At 34.8% G+C, this 27605-nt stretch overlaps 1 protein-coding gene across 2 annotated transcripts; it reads left to right on the top strand.

Moving 5' to 3' along the window:
- LOC109045830 (zinc finger and BTB domain-containing protein 7C-like) lies at window positions 1–27208 on the top strand. 2 transcript variants are annotated; one of them, XM_042778539.1, is made up of 4 exons: window positions 1–184; window positions 13035–13169; window positions 21230–22565; window positions 24969–27208. In XM_042778539.1, the coding sequence occupies exons 3-4, from the start codon at window positions 21244–21246 to the stop codon at window positions 25537–25539; spliced, it is 1893 nt and encodes a 630-aa protein (XP_042634473.1). In that variant the 5' UTR covers window positions 1–184; window positions 13035–13169; window positions 21230–21243; the 3' UTR covers window positions 25540–27208. The 2 variants fall into 2 exon arrangements, with proteins under 2 accessions (XP_042634473.1, XP_042634474.1); XM_042778540.1 differs by lacking the exon at window positions 13035–13169 and having other exon boundaries at window positions 2–184.
- The last annotated feature ends 397 nt before the right edge of the window (window positions 27209–27605 follow it).

Raw genomic sequence — 27605 nt, 5'->3', positions numbered from 1 at the left:
TGCAAAACGCAACTCCTCTGCTTATCTCTTTCCCCCTGTCGCTCTCTCTCTCTCTCTCTCTCTCTCTCTCTCTCTCTCTCTCGTTTGTGTTCACTTTCACATGTTTGAGTCGGAGGATAGCAGTCTGTTTCCTGACACGCAGAGACTTCTCTCCAAGACGCAACTCCGCCAGCAACACCTAAAGGTCAGCAACCACTACTCTCTCTCTCTCACTCTCTCTCATCTCTCTCTCTGTCTCACTAAGTTTCTTTCAATTGCAGCCTGTCTGACTGCTCCATCACTGTCTGTAGTGAAATGTAAGGGGTTTGTGATGGCATTTGTTCGCTCGTCTTGTGCATCTGTCACTATTTAGAGTGTATGCAAAGTGCATTAGATAGTGCGGGACCCCCCCACCCCCTCGCTCTCACAGTCTCATTAATTAGAAAGTCTAATACAGTAAAATGAGCTGATGGGTCAGGGACGGGGGTCTGATGGTATCACAGCATCACTCAGTGCTGCCTGCAAGAGGACTCGCGTTTTAGAAGAATCAGGCTTTGGCGAATCCATCGACAAGCATTATTGATTAGGCCACTACAGCAACTAGACAAAAACTGCAGGAGAAGAAAAATAAAACTGAAAGGGAAAGTTTATATAATAAGTCAAAAAATATTTGCACTTGTTTTCAGTTTCGATAGGCTTTCAAATTTAATGTTTAAAACTTAAGAGTCTGATCAGAGTCTACGTGTCAATAAATAAGTAAAAAACCCTAAGTACAAAATTCGTAATCGTTCGTCAAAAACTGACTACGACACATTCAGTAAGGTCTATTATATATATATATATATATATATAATTCAGTAAGGTCTATTTTATAAATATATATATATATAAATATAAATATATAAATATATAAATATATAAATATATTATGTCTATTATATATAAATTATTTATATTTACTAGATTTAAATTAAAATATAATAATATAATATTATTTACATAATATAACAACTATATTTACATCATTCACATCATAAATAATTAAACGTATATTGTTTGCATACTTTATTGTTGCAATTAACTTCAAACATAGTATTTTCGACCTAAAATCAATCACATATTGGTTTTTTTTTTTTGTTTATTAATTTGATTGGGATGATTTGTTTTGATTTATTTGATGTTTGTTGGTGTGTTTTGCTATTTTTAAAAAAAAATTAAGATTCTTCAGAAAATCTGATACATTTCAAAAGAATTTAAAAATTCAAAATATCAAATTTAAAATGAATATTCTAATGAATTTTTTTTTTTTTTTTTACTGCTTTGAAAACCCTGATCAGCGTGTTTTCTGCTGGGACTTATTTTGCGTAAACTTGACATACAGTGAAACTGTGAGCAACACTGGTCATGTCTACGACAGAATACAGGAAACATCATTCATCTGCTCTCTTTGTGAACATAAGCCAAGACTCTATCACTTCAGCTAATCACAGAATGAATCTGAAGGCTTAAAGACTGAAATATTCAAACATGTACATTCAATGCACTCGGGTAAACTGTGTGAATACAGTATAGACTTCTCATTAAAACAACACAGAGAGAGGGGCAGCTTTGTTCGGTGTGGTCAGGGACAGAGTGTATCAGGTGAATGGGCAGATGACTACCAGTCTCAATTATTAATTCATTTTAATTGTGGCTGTGACGGGGACCAGATTTAATTTCAATGCCAAGCAACTGCTTTCAGATTCATCATGGCGTGTTGGAGCAGCACTGATTAACCCCACGCTAACAGGCCGTGATTACATAAAAACTCCTGTGTCCATAACTCGCCGTCACTCTTACACACTCAATAGAGCGAGAGAGCTGGAAGGAGAGGAGAGCAGAGCGAGGGAGTGAGGTTATGCCGGGATACGCACCACGCCTTTGTCTGTCGAGTCACTAGGACAAGGTTTATCAAAGTTGAACCTGATCTGAAGCGAGCTTTTGTTACACGCCGGATACTTTTACACTGGTGTGTTCTCAAACATTCGAGAGTGCACTGCGCTCCGTGCGCTCTCACCACGGGAGGGTATGGGAACGAGGGAACCAGAACAATGATCGGGATCTCAGAGCGGTTCTAGATCACTGCTGGGTACATTACTGTATGTCAAACACACACACACACGCAGATTCCCCCTACACACAAACACAGCTCAGCACAAATGTATTGTTTAAAGCATCTTAACTATACATTTCCATAACAGTAATATATTTAAAAGTTCAAAATGCACACACACCGTGGTGAGAACGTATATACACTTCTGTTCAAAGAGTAAGATTATTTAATGTTTTTGAAAGAAGTCTCTTCTGCTCACTGGGGCTGCATTTATTCACTTAAAAATATGGTAAAATCAGCAATATGAAGATATATTATTACTATTTAAAATATCTGTTTTCTAGTTAAATATATTTTAAAATATAATTTATTCCTGTGATTCAAACCTGAATTTTCAGCATCATTCCTCCAGTCTTCAGTGTCACATGATCCTTCAGAAATTATTCTAATATGCTGATTTGCTGCTCAAGAAACACTATTATTATTGTTTCAGCTTAAAATTTTTTAGAAAACTTAAAAACAAAAAACAAATCAGGATTCTTTGATGACTAAAAAATTCAAAAGAGCTGCATTCATTTGAAATAAAAAAATCTTCTGAAATATTATACATTACTTACTGACACTTTTGATCAATTTAAAGCATCCTTATATTATTTTATTTTTATACAAAAGTAATTTGGACCCAAACACAGAAAGCAGCAATAATGATTGGAATGATCAAGTTTAAGAGAAAAACTGTTCAAAATAAACAGAATGGCTATGTGAAGTAAAAAATAAAAATACAAATATATATATTAAAAAATAAAACAGAAAAAGAAGAAGAAATATGAGAGAGTTTATCTGGTTTGCAATGTTTTAAAGAAATTAAAATGTAAAAAAGAAAAATAATTTTTTTTTAAATGTATTGGATTAGTTGTAGCTCTCTGGAGTACCTGATCATGACTGGTTATACGTGACATTCTACAGTCTAATATGTTTTCACCATGATGCTACACTGCTTAATTTATTGTTGACACAGCCAATCGATGCCCATATATGTACATATATGTGCTAGTATCATTATTGCAAAAAAGACCACCGAAAGGTGAAATTATTTAGTCTCTGCACCATCTCTATCTGTGCTAGTTTCATTATCACAAAATAAACCCGTCAGGCTGATACAAACCCTCACATCGGGATCTGGGTTAATGCTGTAATAATGACCAGCCGACCACATATTAGCACTTACAAAAGTGAAGTATTTTAATTCTGATGGATAAATCGTTTCATTTAATTCAGTTAGTCAGAGAAAAACAAATTTGTGGTTTGTTACTAAATAATTTCACTTTCAGAAGTATAACTTGGAGACACGCGAACACAGCCTCTTCTATGAATGTGTGCATGTTAGAGTGCGTTTGTAAGCAGTAAAGAAACCTTATAAGAAGAGTCTGTCCAGTTCACAACGGAAGATAAAGTTAGGGGATTCACATCCGCTCACACAACCTGTTTCTGATGACACAGCCGCCAACACACTCAGAGAGTCAAATACTGCATGTCTATATGTCATTTTCCTTCCTCTCTCTTCATCATCAAAAAAAGCCTGTGTGGCGATTTAGGTTAAGCCATCTTTCAAAGTGTAACAACTGTCCTGGCCTCGCCTTTTACACACACAGAGACAGTAACACTCACTCTGACGACACACCTCACATCTGATTAATTCACCAGTTGAACGGTTAACAATAGATAGTCACAGCCATCCGCCCCATTACCTGATGCTGATGTCATAGCATGCTAATTTTAAAAGCAATTCAGCAGGTCACATGGACATGCAATTTCTAAAGTCCATCCCTATAGTCACGGTGATTGAGTCGAGCCGCTGTTTATAAACTCTGAGCGCTGCGATCGCTGCGATTATATGAACTTTCTTAAAGAATTCAACAGGTGTTTTTCTTTAGCTGCTCCTACACATCACATGACTAATCACTCATCACAAACAGGAAATTAACCACAAATTTGGGTCAAAGGAGAAAACGTTTTATGCTCATACAATGACTCAATACAGCTCTTCCGTGCCATATAAACTAAACTGATGATCAGTTCATCAGTTCAGAATCATAATTTGAACTAGATACGTTTAACTAAAGTTCACTTCTCTATAACTAGACATTACTTCACAACAATATAACCTGAGTTTATTAGACTTATTCTAACTATAGTGTTCTATCATCAGACCATATTAAAATTATATTTGACTAAAACCAATATGACTATAACCAAATTTTATTAGACTTAATATAACTAAACTTTTTGTTTTATTACTAGACTTTACTAGATATATAACCAAACTATAATATGTTCTATATCTAGACAAAACTATAACTAGACTATAATATAACCAAGTTTTATTAGACTATTACTAAAGCTAATTGTCCTATCACTAGACTACACTATAACCAGATGTTATTATACTTTACTGTACTATAATCTATTCCATATCTAGACCAATCAGTAACTAGATTATACTATAACCGATGTTATTAGATGATTACTAAACGTTACTGTTCTATCACTAAACTATACTTTACTATAACCAAGCTTGTTTGGTATAACCAAGCCGATAACTAGCCCAAATTTTCTTTCGATTATTACTAAACTTTGCTCTTTTATCTCTAGATTATACCAGAACTATGCTGTGCTATCTATAATCAAACCTTACTGGTCACTATATTATAATCTTTTATATATCTAGACTAATCAATAACTAGACTATATCCATTTTTTTAGACTTGCTATAACTAAATTTACTGCTCTATAACTAAATAAGACAGAAACAATATTTTAATATAATCATATTTAATTATACTTTAAGTTCATGATATAAACTTAACTGTGCATTAACTACACAATACCATAAGTAGTAATATAACTAAACTTTGTATTTTACCACTAGACTAAACTATACTTTAACTGTACTTTACAATAACCAAACTTGATTAGACTTTGCTATACTGTAAATGTTATAGTTGCATAACTAGTTTACACCAAAACTTTATTAGACTTTACTATACTAATCTTTACTTTTACTATACCTCATGATTTTATACTCTATCATACTGTACAATACTATACTCAGACTTTATACACAATAACTAAACTACTGTTCTATAGTATCAACTAAGCATTGCTATCCTGTGCTGTCAAGTGTATTCTATACAATAGCTGTACTTTATTATGACTGTACGTCTTTGTACTGTAACACAGTTTAGTTTCTTTTAGCAGACGCGTCTTTCTTTTCATTTAAAGCTGATCTGATGTGATTTCAGCTGAACGCTTTGGGCCTGTGTGTGTGTTTGAGTGATTTCCTCTGGTCTTCTATGAAAAGTGAGAGCAGCTGATTGGGGAGCTTCTGAACTCCTGTAGGTGTTTCCTGTGTGAGAAGAGTCACTGTAACCAGTGGCAACTCCCAGACTCTCTCCTCTCTCTGCTGTTCTGGGTAAATTACAGAAACACACACATGCATTTGAAATGATCACACACTTAGGATTGAGGGCACACCATGACACAAGTTTACGTAGAGCGACCGAGCTCAATCAACCACACACACACACGCACACACACAGAGAAAGAGGGAAAGCAGGCTGTTTTGTAATGTTGCTGTAAGATTTTGGTTTTGAAACTGGGTCCACCCACTGGTGTGAGAAAAGAGGAGAGGCACAGAGGAGGGGTGTAGGGAGAGAAAGACAGAGAGAGAAATGAGTGTGTGGGCTATCATTCACTCACTCTCTCAGTTTAAAATAAGGACACATTGATCCACCCACCCCAACCTCACATCAAACACACACACACACACACACACACACACACACACACACACACACACACACACACACACACACAGACCGGAGCAGATACCTCAGCAGAAGAGTTTAGGTATCAGGGTTGTAATGTGTTACGGCAGGAAGTTCACTTGATTGAGGAATCATCTCAGCGTTCGGTAGCTGCTGGTTACAGTATTGTGTGTACGGATATCGTTTACGAAATACGATATTCAGTGGCTGATATGATATCTTCAGAGCGGTTTGGTCGATATACTGCTAATGGACAAAGACAAAAGAGACTAAATGTATTAAAATTAAATTTTATGCAATATTTATTTCAAAACAGAAGGAAATATCTTTTCCCGATGAATAGTACACATGTCAGGCGAAGTAAATAAGTTCCAGCTTGGGTAAAAATACGGTTCCACCAATTTTTGTTTATTCCTGTGTAATTTCAGACTGTCAGCATTAATCAAATGAAATGTATTAATACATTTATAAATGATAAAATATATGACATATATATATCAAATCAATTAATATATATAACAAAATCAATTAATATGTGTAATATATATATATATATATATATATATATATATATAGTTTGTTCTGTAAATTGTTCAGCCAATCACTATCAAGTGCTGATTTATTAATACATTTAAATTATAAACCATATCGAATATTAAAAGTTCTTCTTAATATTATATATAAATTAAATATATATTAAATATGTATAAAATATGTATTAATGTATTTGTATATAACTACATATAAAATGGTTCTGTGAGTCAAACAGAAAGCTAAATACCCAGTGCTGTTATCAATATAGACTTCTGTGAACTGTGTGTGTGAGAACATGCCTGTGATATGTGCTTGCATCTTTTGCATGAAGCGACATATGTGCATACGGTGTGTGACTGATCACTATATTTGAAAGCTTGCATCTTGTGTGTGTGTATGTGTGCGTGTGTGTGTGTGTGTGTGTGTGAGTGTGCTTTGACAGACATCTGTCTCCTGTGCCCTCCAGCCTGGTTGGTTTTAATTAGGTAGAGCCAGAGGGCCTGAGGGCAGACAGGGGCTAGTCATAATCACACACACACACACACACACACACACACACACTGTTTCATCTAGCACGCACACACACACACACACACACACACACACACACACACACACACACACACACGGCTAGCCTCTCCCTCACAATCCTCCACAAAAAATGTCCTTTCAGAAAGAGCATCTCAAAAAAACACAACACACACACCCTCACACACACTCCATCTGTCTCAAACACACGTGAGATGTGTTTTACATGCATGATTAGTTTGATTAATGACACGTACATTTCAGTCAATTTGAGTGCTTAAGTAGCTGCCTTCAATGCTTGTATTCACACATGAACCACAAGACCTGACTTTCTGCTGAAGGTGTGTCAATTATTGAATCATTGTGGAAGTTAATTGGTTTCAATGAAAATAATTTGTAATTCCTGTAGCTCAGACAGCAGAGCATGAGTGTGATTTCCAGAAAATGCATGAACTAATAAAATGATTACCTTGAATGCAATGGATAAATGTGTCTACCAAATTGCATAAATGTAAATGTTAATTGTACTATTTAGCTTTTTTGCATTTTGACAGGTTTGCAAAATGAAAGGTTCCCATCATGCCCTGAGGAATGATAAAGCGTCTGATAAAGCATCGGTTTCATTAATGCACATTATTTGCGTTCCATTTTGTTGAACTGTTTATTTGTGCTTCATTTTGTTGAACTAAAAAAAGTCAAATCTAGGTTTAGAAAAGAAAAAGAAATTCTGTGCTTGTTTTATTATTTATTTATGACTTATAAACATGAACAAAATAGTTGGACATCAAGTGCACTTATGCACATCATTTGCACTTCTTTATGTCACACTAGCACAAAAATATCAAATCTTTGTTGCAATATTAAAAGATAAAGAAATTGTGTTTGCTTCATTCTAATTACGTAATTGCAACTCCTAACTATTAACAACATAGTTAAAGATAGAAATAAAATAGTTAAACTTTTAAACAACTTCACTAATGCACATTGTTTGCATTTCATTTTGTTGCACTATAGCACAAAAATTTCAAATTTTTGTTGAGACATGAAAAAGAGAAAGAAATTGCCCTGATATATTCTAATTGTAAAAAACGAAATAGTTGCATTTTTAAATATGTAAACTTTTTAACATCAACTGCACTAATGCATTATTTGTGCTTCATTTTGTTGCACTATAGCACAAAAATGCCAAATATTGGTTGAGGTATGAAAGAAATTGCATGTTTGTTTTTTATAATTTCATAATTATGGCCTGTAATCATAAACAAAATAGTTACATTTTTAAACATTTACATTTTGATGTATGCATTTAGCAGATGCTTTTATCTAAAGTTACTTACATTGCATTCAGGATACACATTTTAAAGGTACAAAAACATCAACTGCACTAATGCAATTTTTTTTGCATGCATTTCTTTACACAATAAAGCATGTATACATCCCATAATTCTGTCTGTTTGTTGCTGCTGCAACAAACTGAAAGTGATCGTCCCCATAACCAACTGCACCACAAGTCAACGCCTAAAAAGCCACGTTAACAAATCACACATATAAAAATAAGGTGGCATTTTGACACATTTGTATGTTGTTGTTTCTGGACTTTGATCAGCATGAAATGTAAAAAAAACTCTCAAAATTAAGTTTAAGACATAATCGATATGCAGTCCACACTCACACACAGACTCACCAAACTAAAAATCACAGATAAAAACCCTCTTAGCAGCAGCATTTCCAAAAACGTCCACTATATGTATGTGTGTGTGTGTGTGTGTGTGTGTGTGTGCAGAAGATAGCAGATAACACGAATGAAACTGTCCAAAAGACACAACACTTCCAGTAAAAACAGGAGTTGGAGTGTGGAGGGGTTCACTGATGACCTTGTTGCATATTTTGGGCTATGTGTGTGTGTGTTTGTGTGTCGTCCTTGGACACTGTTTCCCACCCTAGTTGGTGGGTTTGTCTGTAAGTAGGCAGAGATGACAAATTTTTCCCACAAGCCCACACCCTGAAGCGCAAAAGCCCCCACTCCCAGAATACATCTGTGCACGGCGTCCCACATTGCAAATCCTAAGGCTTAGAAAACAAAGAATATAAAACTGAAGAATTTATGCATCAGATTTGAACACAGTATCAGAATCAACGTTTTTGGTGCTTGACTATGCAAAACGCTATGGAGTTGAGTGGTTGCCAGGGTGTTTCTATGCAGTTGCTAGGATGTTTGGTGTGGTTGCTAGGTGAAAAATCACTTAGTCAATTATTTAGTACCAGCACATCTCTCCTCGACAAGACATGAATTGTAGAATTGAATTGAAGAAAGAAAGAAAGAAATATGAATGTCAGTCGCAGTTCTGAATGCATCTCGTTTTCATCTGAATGCAGCTGTAAAATAATAATAATAATAATAATAAAATAAATAAATAATTGTCACTACATTTTAACTGCAAAAGATGTCTGAGAAATTTGATCTTCGTGCTAAACAGGGTTATTATAGGTTAACAAAGCTATACAAAAAATGTTGATTATCTAAAATTAAATATACATTAACTATAATAAACAACTTAATGAAAATTAATGAAAATTATACAGACATTAAAAACAAGATAAAACTAATTAAAATGACAATTAAATCAAAGCAGAAGATATAAAAATAACAACTCAAAAAATAAAATAAACATAAAAACATAAAATAAATATTAAAATAACATAAAATGTTTTAAAATAATCATTAAAATAATACAAATATACACGTGTGATTTTGCTGTCAAATCTTTACTGATTTTTATAAAGTAAGCGAAAGAATAACTTTCATATTGTAAGTAATATTTCAAGATGAACACTTACTGGTCTTAAGCTGATTATCTACACATTTTTTTTTTTTTTTTTAGAAAAATCATGTTCTTATGTGTGTTTTTTTTTTTTTATTGATTTTTTTTTTTAATGTTTTTTTGTTCATCTCTCAAATCATCATTGGATTGCATTGCATTATGTGATTTGATCATCAAACTAAGCATTTAAACATCATCTTACTAAGACATATTATTGGAGATATAGAGTGATGACTAATATTTATATCATTTTATATAAGTATCTGATATACGTTTACAAAGATCTCATTGATTTATATTACAAGTATCAGAATTGCATCACTTTTTGGCCAAATTGCATATTTTTGCTTGAGTATGACCTCCATATTCTCACTATATCGTATTATACAAGCTATAAAAGCCTGATGTTTCAAATATGATATTCAGCATAAAACACATATGCAATCTTTTTTATCTAAAGGTTTGTTAAACAGCTCAATTTTAACAAATTAGATTTTTTGGACTTTAATGTCAGGCTTCACAGGATTAAAAGAAGGTTCTTTACTGAATCACTGAAGAATATTTATTAAGAGTATATGTTATATTTTGGTTTGGTGTGAGAGCTAAAAACACTAAGTGTGTCTAACACAGGAATCTGTTTTAGGTCCACGCAGAATCATCTGTCTGAGGTTTCTATGACAACTAACTGAGAATACCTACAAATAATGTTGCATGTGAGTGTTTTTAACTTAACTCCGTAATTCATTTCTCCATCTCTTCGATTTTCACACTTTACCTTCGTCACATTCACAGCAGGACAAAGAAGTCCATCGAAATCACATTTTACCCAGAATCCCCCAGTCAAACGCTGGCTTTGGTATTAAGTAACTGTGCTGGTTGAAAAGCAGGTCACAATGAATCTGTCATAAATTACATAACTAGGTGGATTGTTGATGTCATTTAGGAAATCCTGTCCGTGTTAAAGCGTCGAGTCATGATTTAAAGAGACGGGAAAATGTCACAGTGCCAAAAAACACAAGTGAGAGAGAGACTGTAATAGTTTTACGGATTTTGAAACAATAGATTTTAAGGAAACACACTCCCTCTCTCTCTTTTCACACAAAGACAAGCTGTATTTGTGGAAAAAGTACTTCAGTCTGCCATTTTTGAGAGTAAAATCTCTCTGTCTGCTTACAGAAACACAGACAACATTTACAGTGAACTGATTGGCTGATTGAACTTTTTGATTTTGATTGTGACATGATTGGAAAAATCTTTGATAATCACAAACAAAACTTAAATTTCACATCGATTTAAACTTTTAATTCATGTTTGACTGAACGCAAGTAGCAAATCAGAGACTTTTACTGGTACTATTAAAATAAAATGGTGTCATTTAAAGAAACCTGTAAGATGTGACATTAAAATATAAATATAAATCAAACATATTGAGAAGTGCAAGACAGACCGTTAATCAGCTGAGAGTGTATTACAGGACGAGACATCCAACTTCTCGATGTCCAGTGTCCAGCTTTAAAAAAAAATAATAATAAATGACAATTAATAAGGAGGATAAATGCATGATAAATGGCAGCTTTTGACTTTTTTTTAGTATCAGCTAAAAGGTGGGAAATTAATATTATTTTTTTCTAAAACTATGGAGCTGTCATTGAAGTCAAATCACTCTATTTTTTAAGTTAAAAAAATTATTATACACTCTTTTGTTTTAATTGCATCCTTCTGGTTCTTTTTTAAGAGAATGAAAATTATTTAGCTTCACCTAGATATAATTCCTTTCATAACTGAGCTTTAATGATTAACTTTTATGACTTTGACAGCATTTTCAATACATTTTTTATTTACATGGTGTATATATATATATATATATATATATATATATATATATATATATATATATATATATATATATATATATATATATATTAATATTACATTATTAAATATTAACATTTCATTGTTAAAATTATTTATTATATGTTAATGCATAATATTATATATTATTTATATTAAATACAAATAAAAAATTATATTCAGGATAATTCAGGATTAAAAAATAGTGTCCCAATTATCTGTATTCACCCTATATATGGTTTAATGAGGTTATCTGTAGCATGTGCATTAAACACATACACAATTTGTAATGCATCCGCTACAGATGAATATGTAGAAAAACCACATTAAACCACAATCTTTCATCTTTCCCTTTTATCACATTAAATAAAAAGTGGGAGCTGGATGAACGAATGTACTCTTCGCACAACTCTGAGTATAAGCTTACAAGTTAAGTAACTGATTAGCCGTCAACCTCTGGTTTCAGTTTCAACAAAGGGAAATTAAACAGCCCTGTTGAGGAACACACTGTCTAAACTGTAATATGGGTCAAACCGCATGTATAAAACAAACAACTTCTAATAACTAGAAAATCATAATGTCTCGATTCTGGCATTTTCTAACATGTCGTTTAATTAAATTGACACACATGCAAAATACAAGCAGCAAATCTGTACTGTGTGCCACATAAGAAACAATGCAAATAGTATATACACACTACAGTATATACTGCATCCTAATCTTACTATTACTGCATTATATGGCATATATGCTTGTGCACTGCAGTGTTATTGTAGTTTCACTGATGCACTATTATAGTTTTTATTAATAGGTAATAGTTTTTGTGTCTAGATGTTTTCGTTATTTTAGTATTTGAACTTATATATATATTTCATGTTTAATTCAATGCGTCACTTATAGTTACTGTGTAGTTAATTGTGAAACTGACTGTTTTTTTACACTAAAATCTAAACTTCAGGTTTTCCACCTTGTTCCTCCGTCTAATTCATCTTCTGAAGTCACAGCACATGCATATTTAGAACTGGTACTTTTCTCTCTGGGCACTTCATTTGTGCCCAAGTTCGAGTTGCAAATCCTTCACGAATAAAACTAAAAATTCATTTTGTCTGACCCCAAATCAGAGGGTTTGTGCACCATGGGCTTTATTACATACTGAGCTTAAACTGTGTTGTGGAGGAGGATGGGTATTATTATCCTGAGCTTCCCACCCAGCTATAAAAACTACATCGCTGCTCTAGAGTAGATCCACCTCCTCTCTCTCTCTCTCTCCCTCTCTCTCTCTCTCTCTCTTTCTCCTCCTTCCTATCAGAGTCCACACAAACCTCTCCGTCTGTCCGCGTGTGCCGTTGTTTTGGGCTTGTAGTTGGATGCTCAGCTGTGTTTTTTGTGAATGGAGAGGAGACTCTCGGGAAGACGGGATGGACAGATGTCTTCACGTCCCTCAGAGACGGAGATGAGACAGGCTCGGATCTGAAACGACACTTAGACCTGGAATAAATCACACGTACAGTAACACACACCTGAGGATCTGGACGGGTGAGTGCGCTGCAGCCCAGTTCACCTGTTTTCAAGAGTGTGCGTTTGAGTCAGAATACGCACAATATTTGCGTCCGAGGTCTGTTTATGTTTGTTTGTGTGCCTCTCAGGTACAGAACAGCATGTCTGTGGGCAGTAATTTGATGACTCATGTAATTATTTGGGCCATTCTTTAGATGTCGTCTCCAGAAAATGAGTGTGTGGAGTTTGGCCCACTGTAAACGCAAACTAACACCAACTAGTAATGACACAGCAAATCGACAATTACACCAGACACCGCTGGCTCTGATGTGTATGAAAGCAAAGTGTTATTGAAACAGTTTCTAAAAAAACAATTTGATGCTCACACAATGTAAAAAAGTGCCAATTCTTTTTTTGAGAGGCTGTTTTCTTGACCTTTTCAATGCGGCCCACTGATCTAAACAACTGATTGACCCACATAGTCATCTTAACAAATTATTTGCATAGTAGCATTCATTTGTATGTTATATGAAATTAGAAGAATTTTGGGTATTCATTAATGGACTTACATCTATACTTCAGGATAAATATTTTAATAGTTAATTGTGATTGTTTAAAGTAAATGGCATATATATATATATATATATATATATATATATATATATATATTTATATATATATACATATATATATATATATATATATATATATATATTTAATGTGTGTGTCCATATATTTTATTTAATTTAAACAATATATATTGTAAATAAATTATAATATATAATATATATGTATAAAGATATAGAGAGATAGACAGACAGATAGATATATAGATAGATAGATAGATGGCCCCTATCTGTTAAATTTAATACAGTGTTATGTATAAATTGTGATTTATGCAAAGTATAAATCGATTATGATCAATTTTGGGTTGGAAGTTTAAAAAAAATCCAAACTGACGTCACGTCGCAAAAATCAGATACCTATCAGATTTATTTCTGCACAAAAGTGGCCCAGATCAGATATGAAAATGTCAGACAGTGATTTTTGAGATCTGTGTCACAACTGTGATGGGAACGTCGTCTTACTTGATCTAAATCCACCACAAACACAAAAGCAAATGCAACTAAATTCATTAGAATTACTAAAGTTTAGACAGGCCTTCGATTATTCGTATGAATTAAAAGGTTTTAAAAGGGTGTCATAAGGTGACAGGTGAATGTGTGTGTGTGTGTGTGTGTGTGTGTGTGTGTGTGTGTGTGTGTGTGTGTGTGTGTGTGTGTGTGTGTGTGTGTGTGTGTGTGTGTGTGTTTGTGTGTGTGTTTGTGTGTTTGTTTGTGTTTGTGTGTGTGTTTGTTTGAAGAGGGCTGAACGCAGATTAATTGTAGTGTATGAAGCGCGTAATGCAGGTGTCTGTAGCGTCTTGCTTCATATATTTACCAAACAGATGAATTACAGCAGACGTTACACAATGGCTGTGTGTAATTCTAACAAGGCTCTTTAAGTGTCATTTACGTTCGTTCAGATCTGTCGCTGGGTGAATAAGTCTACGGGTGAAAAGCAGCTCAAATATACAGCACAACTCTAAATGAACTCCGGCCAAGACACGAGGCCAAATCTACACGCCGCACTTTATTATGTTTTCTTTAACTCTGTTGAACAAGGTCCCGGTTTAAGTCTGTGGTCTTTCCTCAATTTGTATTATAGTGCTTGACAAGTAACTTGGACATATATAAAAATGTACACACACATATACATACATACATACATATAGAAAATTACAAATTATTAATTACTTATATATATTTATATATATATATATATATATATATAGATAGATAGATAGATAGATAGATAGATAGATAGATAGATAGATAGATGATAGATAGATAGATAAAATAGATCATATATAGTTAGATAGAAAAATAGATAAATATAAATATAAAATACATAAAATATAGTTTTATGAAATTACAATAAAATTATAATAATACAATTAAATATTAAATAATTCTAAATTATATATATTATTTAATATTTAATTGTATTATTATAATAATAGCTATCTAAATGGGGATATTACATAGACTTCTGTTGTTTTTATATACAGATAGTTATACACTTTTTAGCCTAAACCCACCCCTACCCCTCACAGAAAACTTGCTCCATTTTTACTATTTCAAAAAACTTTGTTTACTTTATTTTTATACCAGTTTTACAATTGAGGACGCCCTGAAAATTAGGCGATTTTGTCAGATTTTGCTCACTTTTGGGTACAAATTTGTTTCCAAAATATGGTTAAGTAGGTACACACACACACGTGCATGTATGAAAAATTCTAAACTCTAAACTGTTCACACGCAGAGTGTTCATCATCTACAGGACAGAGACAAATCATATTCAAATCCACAACTTTCTATTGGCTGATTGCTACACTGTCGTTCGAACACACGAGCGGGAGGCACTTCTGTCTGTAAACAGGGCCGTGAGTCTCTGCAAAGCACTAATAGACTAAAACCTACAGGTGCCCCTCCAGGTGAGGCCCCTAAATGATCTCCCTCAGGACCCAAGAACCCACGGCTGGATTTAGCCAATTTAGCAGCAGTCTGAGCAGCGTGACACGCTCTCACTCCTGTCTGAGACTCCAGCCCTGCCTCCCTAAAGAGGCCATGATGAAATATCTCTCACAAATGTGAACTGTTTTAACTTTTGGAGAAGATGTTGTAACTCTACCCTATCAAGAGTTGGTCATCTTTGCGTCACAAAGTCAGACGAAGCATCCGCCGTGCACCAAATGCATGCATTAAACCTGCAAAATACAGAGTTAGTATGCACTGACTTCACATTAACAAACAATCACTATTAATTGTTAAGCCTTAAAGTCTTTGTCCCAGTTAAGATGTTCATCAAAGCTCGCGTGTGTGTACGCATTTGGTTCAAACATCAAACACAGGTGTGTTATTCTGAATGATCAAAGGACTGAGGGGGTAGTTTGGGTTTTTACTCACATTGTCATTTATGTTTTGAGATATGACACATTATGATTGATGTTGAACTCAAAATTAGTAATGTATGAACATGCAAAAAAGAAAATAGGAAAAAAGGCGTCTCAATTCAATCTGAATCAAAAGTTTGATTCAAATGATTAATTAATGTGAACTGAGCCAAGCGAATTTGTGAATCAAAACGTGCTCACTGTGTGTTAATTTTTGCATGCTGACAATACGGACGACGCAATATCAAAGCAAAACCATTAGCTAACTTTTTTTTGTTTGTTTGTTTTGTTTGCAGTGCTGCTCCTGAATAGCGGTGCAAGAAACACTGATACGCACATGCATGCATTTTTTTTCAGATGACAAATGCGTCTCTGTGCTGAAATGAGTGTGTGGGGATAAAGAGGGTATTTTCTTCACCTCTTTCCACAAAGTGTAGATTAAGACAGACGCAAGAACAAACGCCGAGCATTATTTTTAGATCCTCAGATTATCTCCGAACATCTTTTAACCTAAAATAGGAGATTTGATGCAGCTTACGATGATTTGGCATACAACGAACTGCAAATCTGAAAATGCTTATTTTAATTAACCATTAAAAAAAAGTGATATTATGTATTTTAATTATGAATTTGATTATTTTTATTAAGCATTTTTTATTAAATTGTTCAAAGTTTTCAAAAATGCTTTGATAAAAATCTTTAGGAAATTTACTGAATAAAACAAAATGAAGAAATTTTTAAAATATATATATATATATATATATATATATATATATATATATATATATATATTATATAAATATATATATATATAACCAGACAATACAACAAGAATGTGCTTGATATAGTCCCTGAATCTTACTGACTTAAAACAAATTTTTATATTTACCCAAATCTGTGCTTCTAAAAAAAAATCTGCATTTGAGTCTTCATGTCATTAACAGACAAATAAATTGGATTTACTGAAACTATAATATATAATATATACTATAAACTATAATATATCCTGCCAAAATTTGTCAGCAGCATGTGAACATTATGATAAAATATTTCTCACTGAAAAAAACGACATCTTCCTATCATTAGAAACAACAAGCAAACCACAAAAGCAACCTAATACACATCTGCAGAAAAAATCTACTACACTCCAACTGATTATCAAATCATTTCACAATGAAAAGTGCAAATTCGGATGTTTCGTCTGGAGATGGACAAACTGAGCTGCGGTCCAGTCGAAGATACCGATCTAAAGCTTTACTGCTTTACTAGCAGAGCCACATCAACGGTTTAGACAGGATTTCAGATAGCATCTATCACTGAGGTGTGTGTCGGTCAGTTTTTGCCTACATGCTGGGAACAACGACTTAATAATGTCAATGAAAACGTCAAAATGAGTCAAAGTTTGCATGAGAGTTTCTTTGCAAAAACTGATTTTCTCCTTCAGTCTCGTTTTCCATTACAGATATCTACAAATTCTTAAATCAAGATACATTTACTTCACTTATGATATTTAGTCGTTGTCTAAAAAATTATCAAAATTAAGTGAGTTTGTGCATAAAACATGAAAAACTATCTTGTTTCGGTCTTGTTTGCAGTACAAATTTAAATAAGTTTATGCTTAATTCAAAGGGAAAAAAAGATTATATTTCTAACCCCACTTTTTTTTTCATAAAATAAGTCATTTTCCTTCTCAAGTAAATGTATCTTGATTTAAGAATTTTTAGATATTTTTACTAGAAAACAAGACAAAAATACGAAGAAAGTCAAAATTTCTGAAAAATTATGAAAAAGTGTTTATGCTTAAAACAAGAACAAATATCTGTCAATGAGATCAGAAAAATACACTCAATTCTAAGAAAAACAAGATTATTTTTCTTACCTCATTAACAGATTTTTTTTGTCATAAACTAACTTCATTTTGATCTTCTTCTTCTTTTTAAATTATTTTGCTTCTATATATATATTTGCAGTGAAAAAAAGACCAAAAAAGTAAAGTCAATTATTTTTTGCAGTGTGTTAAGGGTACTGTCAACATAAAAACAAAAATCAAAGGAAAGCTGCAGGTTAAGTTATACAAAACAATCTGACATGAAAAACGCAAAAGGATTTCTTATAGATTTACAGGTAGATCAATGTGTAGTTTACATAATTAGCTTTATACATAAGCAGCAGAAGTCTGTGGTGTGTCTGCATGTAGATGGTCATATGGAGGGAGTAAATTGTCAAGGTTTGAAGGAGTTATTCGGTGTTAAGCGTGTGTGGAGGGGCCAGACGGCCCTCAAACACACACACTGTAATTATGGGATTGAGTGAGGAGGTGCGGGGGGCCGGATGGAGAAACGCATGCGCTCCCAGGGTGGGTGGGAGACCTCACTGTGTCTCTCTTCCTTCTTTTTCACTCCCTCCCTAGTGTTGTTTTTAGCTCCGAATGCCTATTTAACTTGGCTGGATTTTCCAGGGTGGGGCACCAATTTCTTCCTTTTTTTTTTTTTTTTTTTGAGTTTTGAGTTTTGAGTTTTGCCCAACCTGTCAGGGAACTTCTGGGGACATGAGATCTCATCCTTCCCTCTTCCTCTGTCTTTCTTTCTTTCTTTTTTTTGTAGAAAGTTTGCAGTTAAAGTGAAGTGTTTGTGTTATTTACACACAATCAAAAAAGAATAAAATGTCATGCATATCAAGTTTTTGGTATTATTGAAATAGCATTATAGTTATTATGAACATTTTGAATCTTAATTCTGGATTTTTATCTTTTCTGTTATCATTTTAATTTTAGTTAAACGTCTGTATTTAACTACATTTTTAGTAGTTTTTGATTTTCTCTCTCTCTATATAGTTTTATATGTCTATATTAATATATACAGTATATAGATTTTTTATTCATTTTTGTTTTAATTATTTTAATACATCAAGTTATTCTAATTTAAAATGAGAAATGTTGCTTTGGCAACATATATTTATGTCAAGTAATGAAAGGTTTTTAAATGGTTTTAATTTTAGTTTCAGTTTTAATTAACTATAATAACCCTAACACATACAAGGTTTAAGCAAGGAACAAACTAATCATGCATGACTGATATTTTTACCTGAAGGGTCACATTGTTTGATGAACAATGATCTTAATTTAAAAGATATGTGCCTTGTTAGTGGACTATATGTTCTTACTGTAATAATTGCAACCGTCACCTAGCAACAGTGGAAGGGACATTAAAATGTTGATTGGTAAGTGCTGAGCTCAATATTACAAAAAATAAAGACAAACAATGTACAACAAATAAAACCCGAAAACACCAGTAGCTCATTTATTTTGTCGGACAGGCCGTTTTTGGACCATTGAACAGTAGTCGTATGAAGGCATCCATCCACATGCCTGCAGTGACCACGGGGACGAGACACACTGAGATTAAACTCTATTCATAGCCATGAATGAAGGACAATGCTGCCAAAACGCCTCTTAAAAAGTCACTGTAAACATTTCAGGGAATCCGCAGGTACAATTCAGGCTCCATTCATGTAGGCCTGTAGTTTAAGAGCATCTAAACGGAGATCTGGAAAATACAGCTTTTCGAATTCTTTATTCTTTTTGCTCTGTAGAAGTGCACTACTAAACTAGGCTTGAGTAAGTTATAAGTGGTTGGGGGGATTCAACATTTTGCATTTCATGCATGTCAATTAAAGTAACTGCAATTAAATAGCATCAGCCTCTCATGAAACGTGAGTGAATCTGGGGGCGGTGGGTTACGTTTACTCATGCCCCAACACTTTTTCCCGTGGAAAGCAGAAACTAGAGCCTGACCCCTTTTGCCTTCCTGTGTTGTCTTTTTTTCCGAACGTGACAAAGATAAGTGTCAGCTTTTCTCACAATGCAAACCATCAGATTTAATTCGCTATCTTTTGAGGCCTTCACAGAAAAACAGCCTATGCTGCCATTGTATATGGTGTGAAAGGCAGAAGCCAGTGGAGTTGTTGTTTGATCGCAATCAGACAGAACCAGAAACAAAGATTTGCTCCTCAGATGCTCTATGGGAGCTAATTAATTATCTGATTGTGTGACGCATCTTCTTTAACCTCAAAGTGCAAACATACAAGTTCACAAAGTAACGCACTTTTGCAGAAACAAGCATCTTTAGCTCAAATCTCACTTTAAAACAATTTATTGTAATATCGCTCTTTTTTCCATTCCATTTGCTATTAATATTTATCCTGATATTTATTTTATACCATTAATGAGAAAGGAAACGCTTTTCACATGTCTGTTAGACAATGAATACATAATTTGTTTACTTATAAGTAAACTTCACAGAGTGAAATCAATCCTCTATTTTGAGTTTTCTATTTTATTCTTTCTGGATTCTGTGTTTTATGATTTAATACAAATTTATCATCAAACATGCTGTCTAATGAAATTAATTTAACCAATTCTTTAACATGCAGTCAAATTAAAATATCATTCCTTTTACAAAAAAAAAACAACGAAAAAAAAAACAAATATATATATATATATATATATATATATATATATATATATATATACACTATATACACAAAAGGAAGAGGAAAAGAAACTTTTAAATAATGGGTGGAAAAAATGTATTTTTTGATTGTTATTTAATAAAATTTATTGTAATAATAATATTTTTACTATATTATTATTAATTATTATTATTATTATTATTATTATTGGAGAAGTATACCATAAAAAACTGATTTTTCAAAGTTGTACATTATACAAATATCATTGGAGTATGTTTTACAAGAATATAATATTTCACTCTTTCTACTTTAAAATTTCACATTTAATTTAATGTGTTACTTGCTGTTTCTTTGTTTTTGTTTTCAGTATACATTTTACAATACAACAGAAACATATTTCTGTTAAACAGAACTTTTATTTTACCAGTTTGTCTAGATGTAGGCTAAATATTTTACTTAAAATACTCAAAAGTTTATTGCTAATATTGTGGAATAATTTTTTTTATTTACAATTACATTTATTCATTTAACAGACGCTTTTATTCAAAGTGACTTATGTTTTCAATAAATATCTTTTTAGTTGCACAGCCTTATTTTAATGCATGACCAATTTAACTTTTTTACCTCTACACAGACTCCTCGGAGAGGATGGCACACACAGACGAGGACCTGATCGGAATCCCCTTCCCGAACCACAGCAATGATGTCCTGTGCAGTCTTAATGAGCAGCGGCGGGATGGGCTGCTTTGCGACGTCATCCTAGTGGTCCGGGACCAGGAGTACCGCACCCATCGCTCCGTCCTGGCCGCCTGCAGCCAGTACTTCAAAAAGCTCTTCACAGTGGCCACCGGCTCCAGCCAGGACTCCAACCAGCACGCCATCTACGAGCTGGACTTCGTGGCGCCGGAATCGCTGACAGCCATTCTGGAGTTCGCGTACACGTCGACGCTGACGGTGACCGCATCCAACGTCAAGGAGATCCTGAGCGCCGCCAGGCTCCTGGAAATTCCCTGCATTATAAACGTGTGTCTGGAAATCATGGACACAGGAGGAGGTGGAGAACGCGGAGGAGGTGAAGGACCTCTGGAAGGAGAGGAGTTTGAGGGGGATGACGAGGATGAAGAGGACGAGGAGGATGAGGAGGAAATGGAAGAGGAGGTCGACTCCAAAGATGGAGAATTTGAGGACAACAATAGCGAGAAATCCACTCAAGGGGCTGAAAACCAAGAGGAACCAAAAGTTTGGGAGGACGGGAGGACGGACAGCCCACCATGCAGCTCCCAACAAGGGGCGCCGAACCCAGACCGGGATGGCCAAGAAACCCAAAGACGACAATCGGACACTCCAGAAGCCCAGAAACCCAGAGGGCAGGAGGGATTGGAGGGCCGGGCACTGAAAGACTTCTCGATAGAGTCCTTACTTCAAGAGGGACTCTATCCGAAAGTGCCAGGCCTGGAAAGAGGCGCAAGATTCTCGCCCCTTCTCCCAGGCTTCTATCCTCCCATATGGGCAGCAGAATTCCCAGGCTACTCTCAGATTCTGGAGCCACGACATCCTTCCCACCCTTTTCCCAATGCTTCGTTGGAAAACGGCCCTTTGGACCTTGCGGTCAAGAAAGAAATCATCAAAGAAGAGCTGAAGGATGAGCCTTCAAACCCTGTCCTCCACAGAGACTTCCTCAAAGACTTTATGAGTCCAGGGTTGGGAATAACTTCCGACCCCACCCTCGGAACAATCAAAGAGGGAGCGGACCTGAGGTCCTACCTGAGTTTTCTTTCTGCCTCCCATCTCGGGACGCTGTTTCCTCCGTGGCAGCTGGAGGAGGAGAGGAAGATGAAGCCCAAGGCGTCACAGCAGTGCCCCATCTGCAACAAGGTGATTCAGGGAGCGGGAAAGCTGCCACGGCACATGCGAACACACACCGGAGAGAAGCCCTACATGTGCACCATCTGTGAGGTCCGCTTCACCAGGTGAGTCGGGTTAAGGTGACACTAAAGTGAGTACCACTAACTTGAGCTCTCAGTACTAGGTAAAGAGCACAAATGAGAGAAGATGAAGAAGTCGTACTAGTCAAGTATATTTTCCTACATTAGTATAGAAGTACTTTGTATTAAAAAAAAAAGATTTAATTTTAATGTTTATTTTATGTTATTGTTTTTAGGATATTAATTTAAAAGTATTATTAAATTACTATTACAAAAATTATTATTATTATTAAAAAATATTTCATTTAAATTATTATAACATAATTTTGCCACTTTTATTTATAGTGATAGTTGATGGGAATGATGGTGGGCATATTGTATTTTTTTCTAGACATTTCTAAGTATTAAAATTATTTTTTACCATTTCATTTTATTGTTTACAATTTAATATTTTATTTTTTACAATTTAATATATATATTTTTAATTATTTATAGTTTTATTTTTTATTTTCTTATATTTTATTACATTTATAATTAAATTCCTATAAATTTTTTGCCACTTTTAATTATAGTGATAGTTGATGGTGGCTATATTTTGTATCCATCTACAAACTTCCAATTATTATAACAATTTTTTTTTTTATCATTGTTTGAAATTATAGTTAAAATTATTGTTTAGCATTTAATTTCAGTATTTTTATTATCTTACTTTTTTATTTGCATTATTTCTAATTTATTTATTTTTTAATTATTACTAACTTTTATTTAAAGTGATAGTTGATGGGAATGATGGGATGAAAAGGAGACAATAGGATCATGAAGTACCACAATCTGGATTTGCATAAAAGTTTTTGAAATATTGTCATCTTTTACTCACCCTCATGCCCTTCCAAAGCGTTATGACTTTCCTTTATTTGTAGAACAAAAGCGGATACTGTTTTTGTCAATAAAATGAAAGTCAATGAGGTCCAAAAGCACATCAGAATGTTAATTTTTGGGGAAACTATCCCTTTAACATTTCAGGACTGTTTTTAACATCAATTCAAACAGATAGAGTACAAGAATAACCCTTTAAAATGAACAGTCTACACACTAAAAAGGAACAGACATACTGAAGAAGTCAAACAATGTTTAACAATGACAGATTTATGAGAAAGAATTCTGACTTGCTGTCATGTAGCAACAAACTTTTTCCCTCAAACAAATTACACTGACTGTCTACTAGAATAAATAGCCTCTTTGAAGCTGAAGAGCTAAGCTTCAGTATTACAACAATGAAATGGCACATGAAAACTAGAGCAGCATCATAAGGACAAACCTGCTGTGAAACACTTTCTGCATCACTGTGGTCGGAGCCGCATGAGGTTTCCACACTGTAATAAAAGCCAAAGTGTAGTGATGTTAATATAAGACCTACATTTCACTTTTTGGGCTCAAACCCTCTGTAGAGGAATGAAATTTCGATGAGTGAGATCTAGACTGAGAAATAGATCAAACGAAGGCTTTTTAGCTTCTGGACAACTCATCTGGATACCACATAACAGGAACACTAAATCTGGTTTTCGTGTTTTTTGGGTTTTTTTCTGTCGCTGCTACTGTTGAGCAACTTGCAGCTGTCTGCTTTTCAAGTACGAAGGCGTACGCCTGTTTGTGTGTTTTTCTGCATGCATGTACGTTTTTCTGCATGCATGATGCATCTTGAGGTTTTGCAGGGATTCTTACAGTATGCAAGATAACCTCAAAACCCAGTCATAAAAGAATAGCTCGCTCAAATTTAATCACAATCAGGCCATCCAAAATGAAGATGAGTTTGAAATGTAGCATTCCATCACTTACTCACCAATGGACCCTCTGCAGTGAATGGGTGCCGTCAGAATAATAGTCCAAACAGCTGATAAAAACATCACAATAATCCACACCACTCCAGTCCATCAGTTAATGTCTTGAGAAGCCAAAAACTGCGTGTTTATAAGATACAAATCCATCGTTAAGACACTTTTAACGTCAAACCGTTGCTCCTGGCTAAAATATGAGTTCATATAATAACACTTCCTCCAGTTGAAAAGTAATCTCATCTGAATCAGGAGAGAAATCTGCACAGATCAAACAACTTTTACAAGCCAAAACAGTCTGAGGATTTTGATGTGAGAGGACAACATGAGATGGTCTTTTTCGACCGGAGGAAGCATTGTTATGGATTATGGATGCAGATTTTAGCCAGAAGTGAGAGTCTTGATGGATTTGTTTCTTACAAACACACAGTTTTTGGCTTCTCAAGACATTAAATGATGGACTGGAGTGCTGTGGATTACTCGTGGTTCATTGTGATGTTTTTATCAGCTCTCATTCTGACGGCACCCATTCAATGCAGAGCATCCATTGCAGAGTAAAAAAAATTAACATTTTGGGGTGAACTGTTCTTTTAATAGCTCTTTTTGTCTTTTTCAGGCAGGACAAACTGAAGATTCACATGCGCAAGCACACCGGCGAGAGGCCGTACATCTGCCTGCACTGCAACTCTAAGTTTGTTCACAACTACGACCTGAAGAACCACTTGCGCATCCACACCGGCGTGCGGCCGTACCAATGTGAGCACTGCTACAAGAGCTTCACGCGCTCCGACCACCTTCACCGGCACATCAAGCGGCAGAGCTGCCGCGTCTCACGCCCGCGACGAGGCCGAAAACCCTCCGCCTGGAGGTCTACCAACTTCCTCTTCCCTCCAGATCCCAACGCCCTCCAAGCAGACAGGACCATGCGGCTTCCCGCCGCCGGCGGCACCCCCTTGCTGGCGAAACAGCAGTCTACGGGAGGAAAAACGCTGGAGGATGCTGACGGTGACAGCCGGGAGACGGACAGAAAGCTCATCTCAGAGGATGGGAACAGGAAGCGGGGCGTGTTTGCTTTCACTGTGGCGAGGGAGGACATTCTGCCACACCCGCCCTTCTATTCAGCGACCTCTGACCCCTGGGCCATGAGACTGGAACGAGCTCCGCCCATTCCCGAGGCCGCAAAGTGACTTTTGTTAATTCCATGAAACAGCTGCTCGCTTCGGACCCCACAAAGTCTTTACGAACCGGGTTCAGACTCTGTAATATTAAATGAGAATGACATCTTTGTTTGTCTGTTTCATAAGTCAGCTTCCAAATGGGATGACAGGGATTTTAAATACTTTTTAAATGACTAGATTTGTTAATATCTTGGATGTGCATTTGTTAAAGCTGTTTTTGATGCTTCAGCGTTTGCTAATAAGGGTAATGCGCTCATAGACTGTCCAGTGCAGTACGTGAAAATTGAATGCAAAAAATTTGACAATCAGGTATGCAGAAAGAAAAAAAAAGTCCTGCTGAATAAGCTAGAAGCTTTGATGTTTGCATTGTATTATCTGACAGGTTTTGTAATTGAACAGTTTTCAGTGAAGCTAAATCCTAAACATGGGAAAATAACAAACATTGTAATGCACTATGCAAAATACAAAAGCGGTTAAAGTTTTTTTAGAATTACCACAGAAACCACAAAGACAAAATTAATCAGAAAAACTCTCAGGATTAGAAATCATTTTTGAACAAATGCCAAACTAACACATGTTACACACATAATAAGATGTCAAACTATTCTGCAGTTAAACAAAAGAGAAATCATGCAAGTTATTTTTTCTCATAATTACTTACAGGATTGAAATTATTCATACTGACCCTTGATTAAATCGAATGCTGTTTAAAATAATAATTTGCATGGATGGCTTTCAGGTTCTACGGTGAAATTGTTCATTATTGTAAGTGTTTCTGTACTGAACATTGTAAAACATCCAAAGAAGTGTTGTTAAAGAACAAACTTGATATCCAATCTGTTTGCAAAGCAGTTTTTTCACATATGAAGTGTCTTGGAGGTGCTTGACATGTACAGGAAAATAAAGCGGGGAAAACGTCCACAACTTTGATACTGTTCCTCATCTGAATGCCTCTAGTAATTCAGCATCGTTTAAACTGAAACGAAAAATATTTTCATGCTATTTATGCATATTTAAATAAGCCTTGGCTATATTTTACTAAGATGTTTTATAAAGACACTAACACATTGTGTTCCGGTTTATCTGTTTTTCAAGAGAGAATGTGTCAATGCAGTGTACGATATATGACATCAAATCCTCTGAATTCAAAACAATACGGAATTAAAAATAAAAAAAGCATTTAACTAATAAAAATAAAGATTTTTAACTTCTGAGAATGAGAATTAAAATCATCTGGAAAGTTAAGTTTCTGCACTTCACACAAGACATTTAAAATGTTTTTATCTTGGTGTGTAAAATGCAAATATGTTTCAATGGCCATGTACAACGAAGGTGCTTAAAGATGTGCGTGTGTGTATATATATATATATATATATATGTATGTATGTATATATATGAAGCCCTTCCGTGGCGACTGGTGGGAACTTACTTGCACTATTTGTTTGATGATGTTTTAATATTGGTTACGATATATATCTTACCTGATATTTCTTACAGATTTAAAAACATACAACAACAAAAAATCACAGAACGTGTCTGAGATATGCACTTTAGTCCTCTTTTACACATTTTCAGTGAAAGTCATTTTTATAAACGTGTGTGGTATTTGTATATTAGATTAATCCCTGGTAAACGGATTCAAAGAACTGGAATAAAAATACAAAGCTTTTTTCAAGAACCCTGTGTCTTTTATGGCTCATGTCTTTCTTGGAAATCTGACGAAGGCAGCTCTACAGAACGGGGTCATCTGATGAGGCTTTTATCTTCAGAGATGAGGTCAAGTGCATTAAAGCTCTCTTTAGAGTATGCTTTTACTCTGAATGTCATGTTTGAGGGTACAGCGAAGGCCGATTTGATCTCCCTCCTAAACGTCCAGCTTTCTGGATGACGGAGCGGATCTTTACCGGTTTACTTACCTCAACCTAAAATTACTCTGAAATCATAGCATGTGGTAGTTTGTTATGACACAAGGCGGTGAGGATCCAACAGACAGCCCTCTCTGGCACAATTAACCATCTCTGAGTAATCTAAACCCACACGCTATAACTGCGCTTCAGCAGGAGCCACACATGCAA

The sequence above is a fragment of the Cyprinus carpio genome, chromosome A21, assembly GCF_018340385.1.
Source record: "Cyprinus carpio isolate SPL01 chromosome A21, ASM1834038v1, whole genome shotgun sequence".
Lineage (NCBI taxonomy): Eukaryota > Metazoa > Chordata > Actinopteri > Cypriniformes > Cyprinidae > Cyprinus > Cyprinus carpio.
This window is presented reverse-complemented; position numbering and strand designations above follow the sequence as displayed.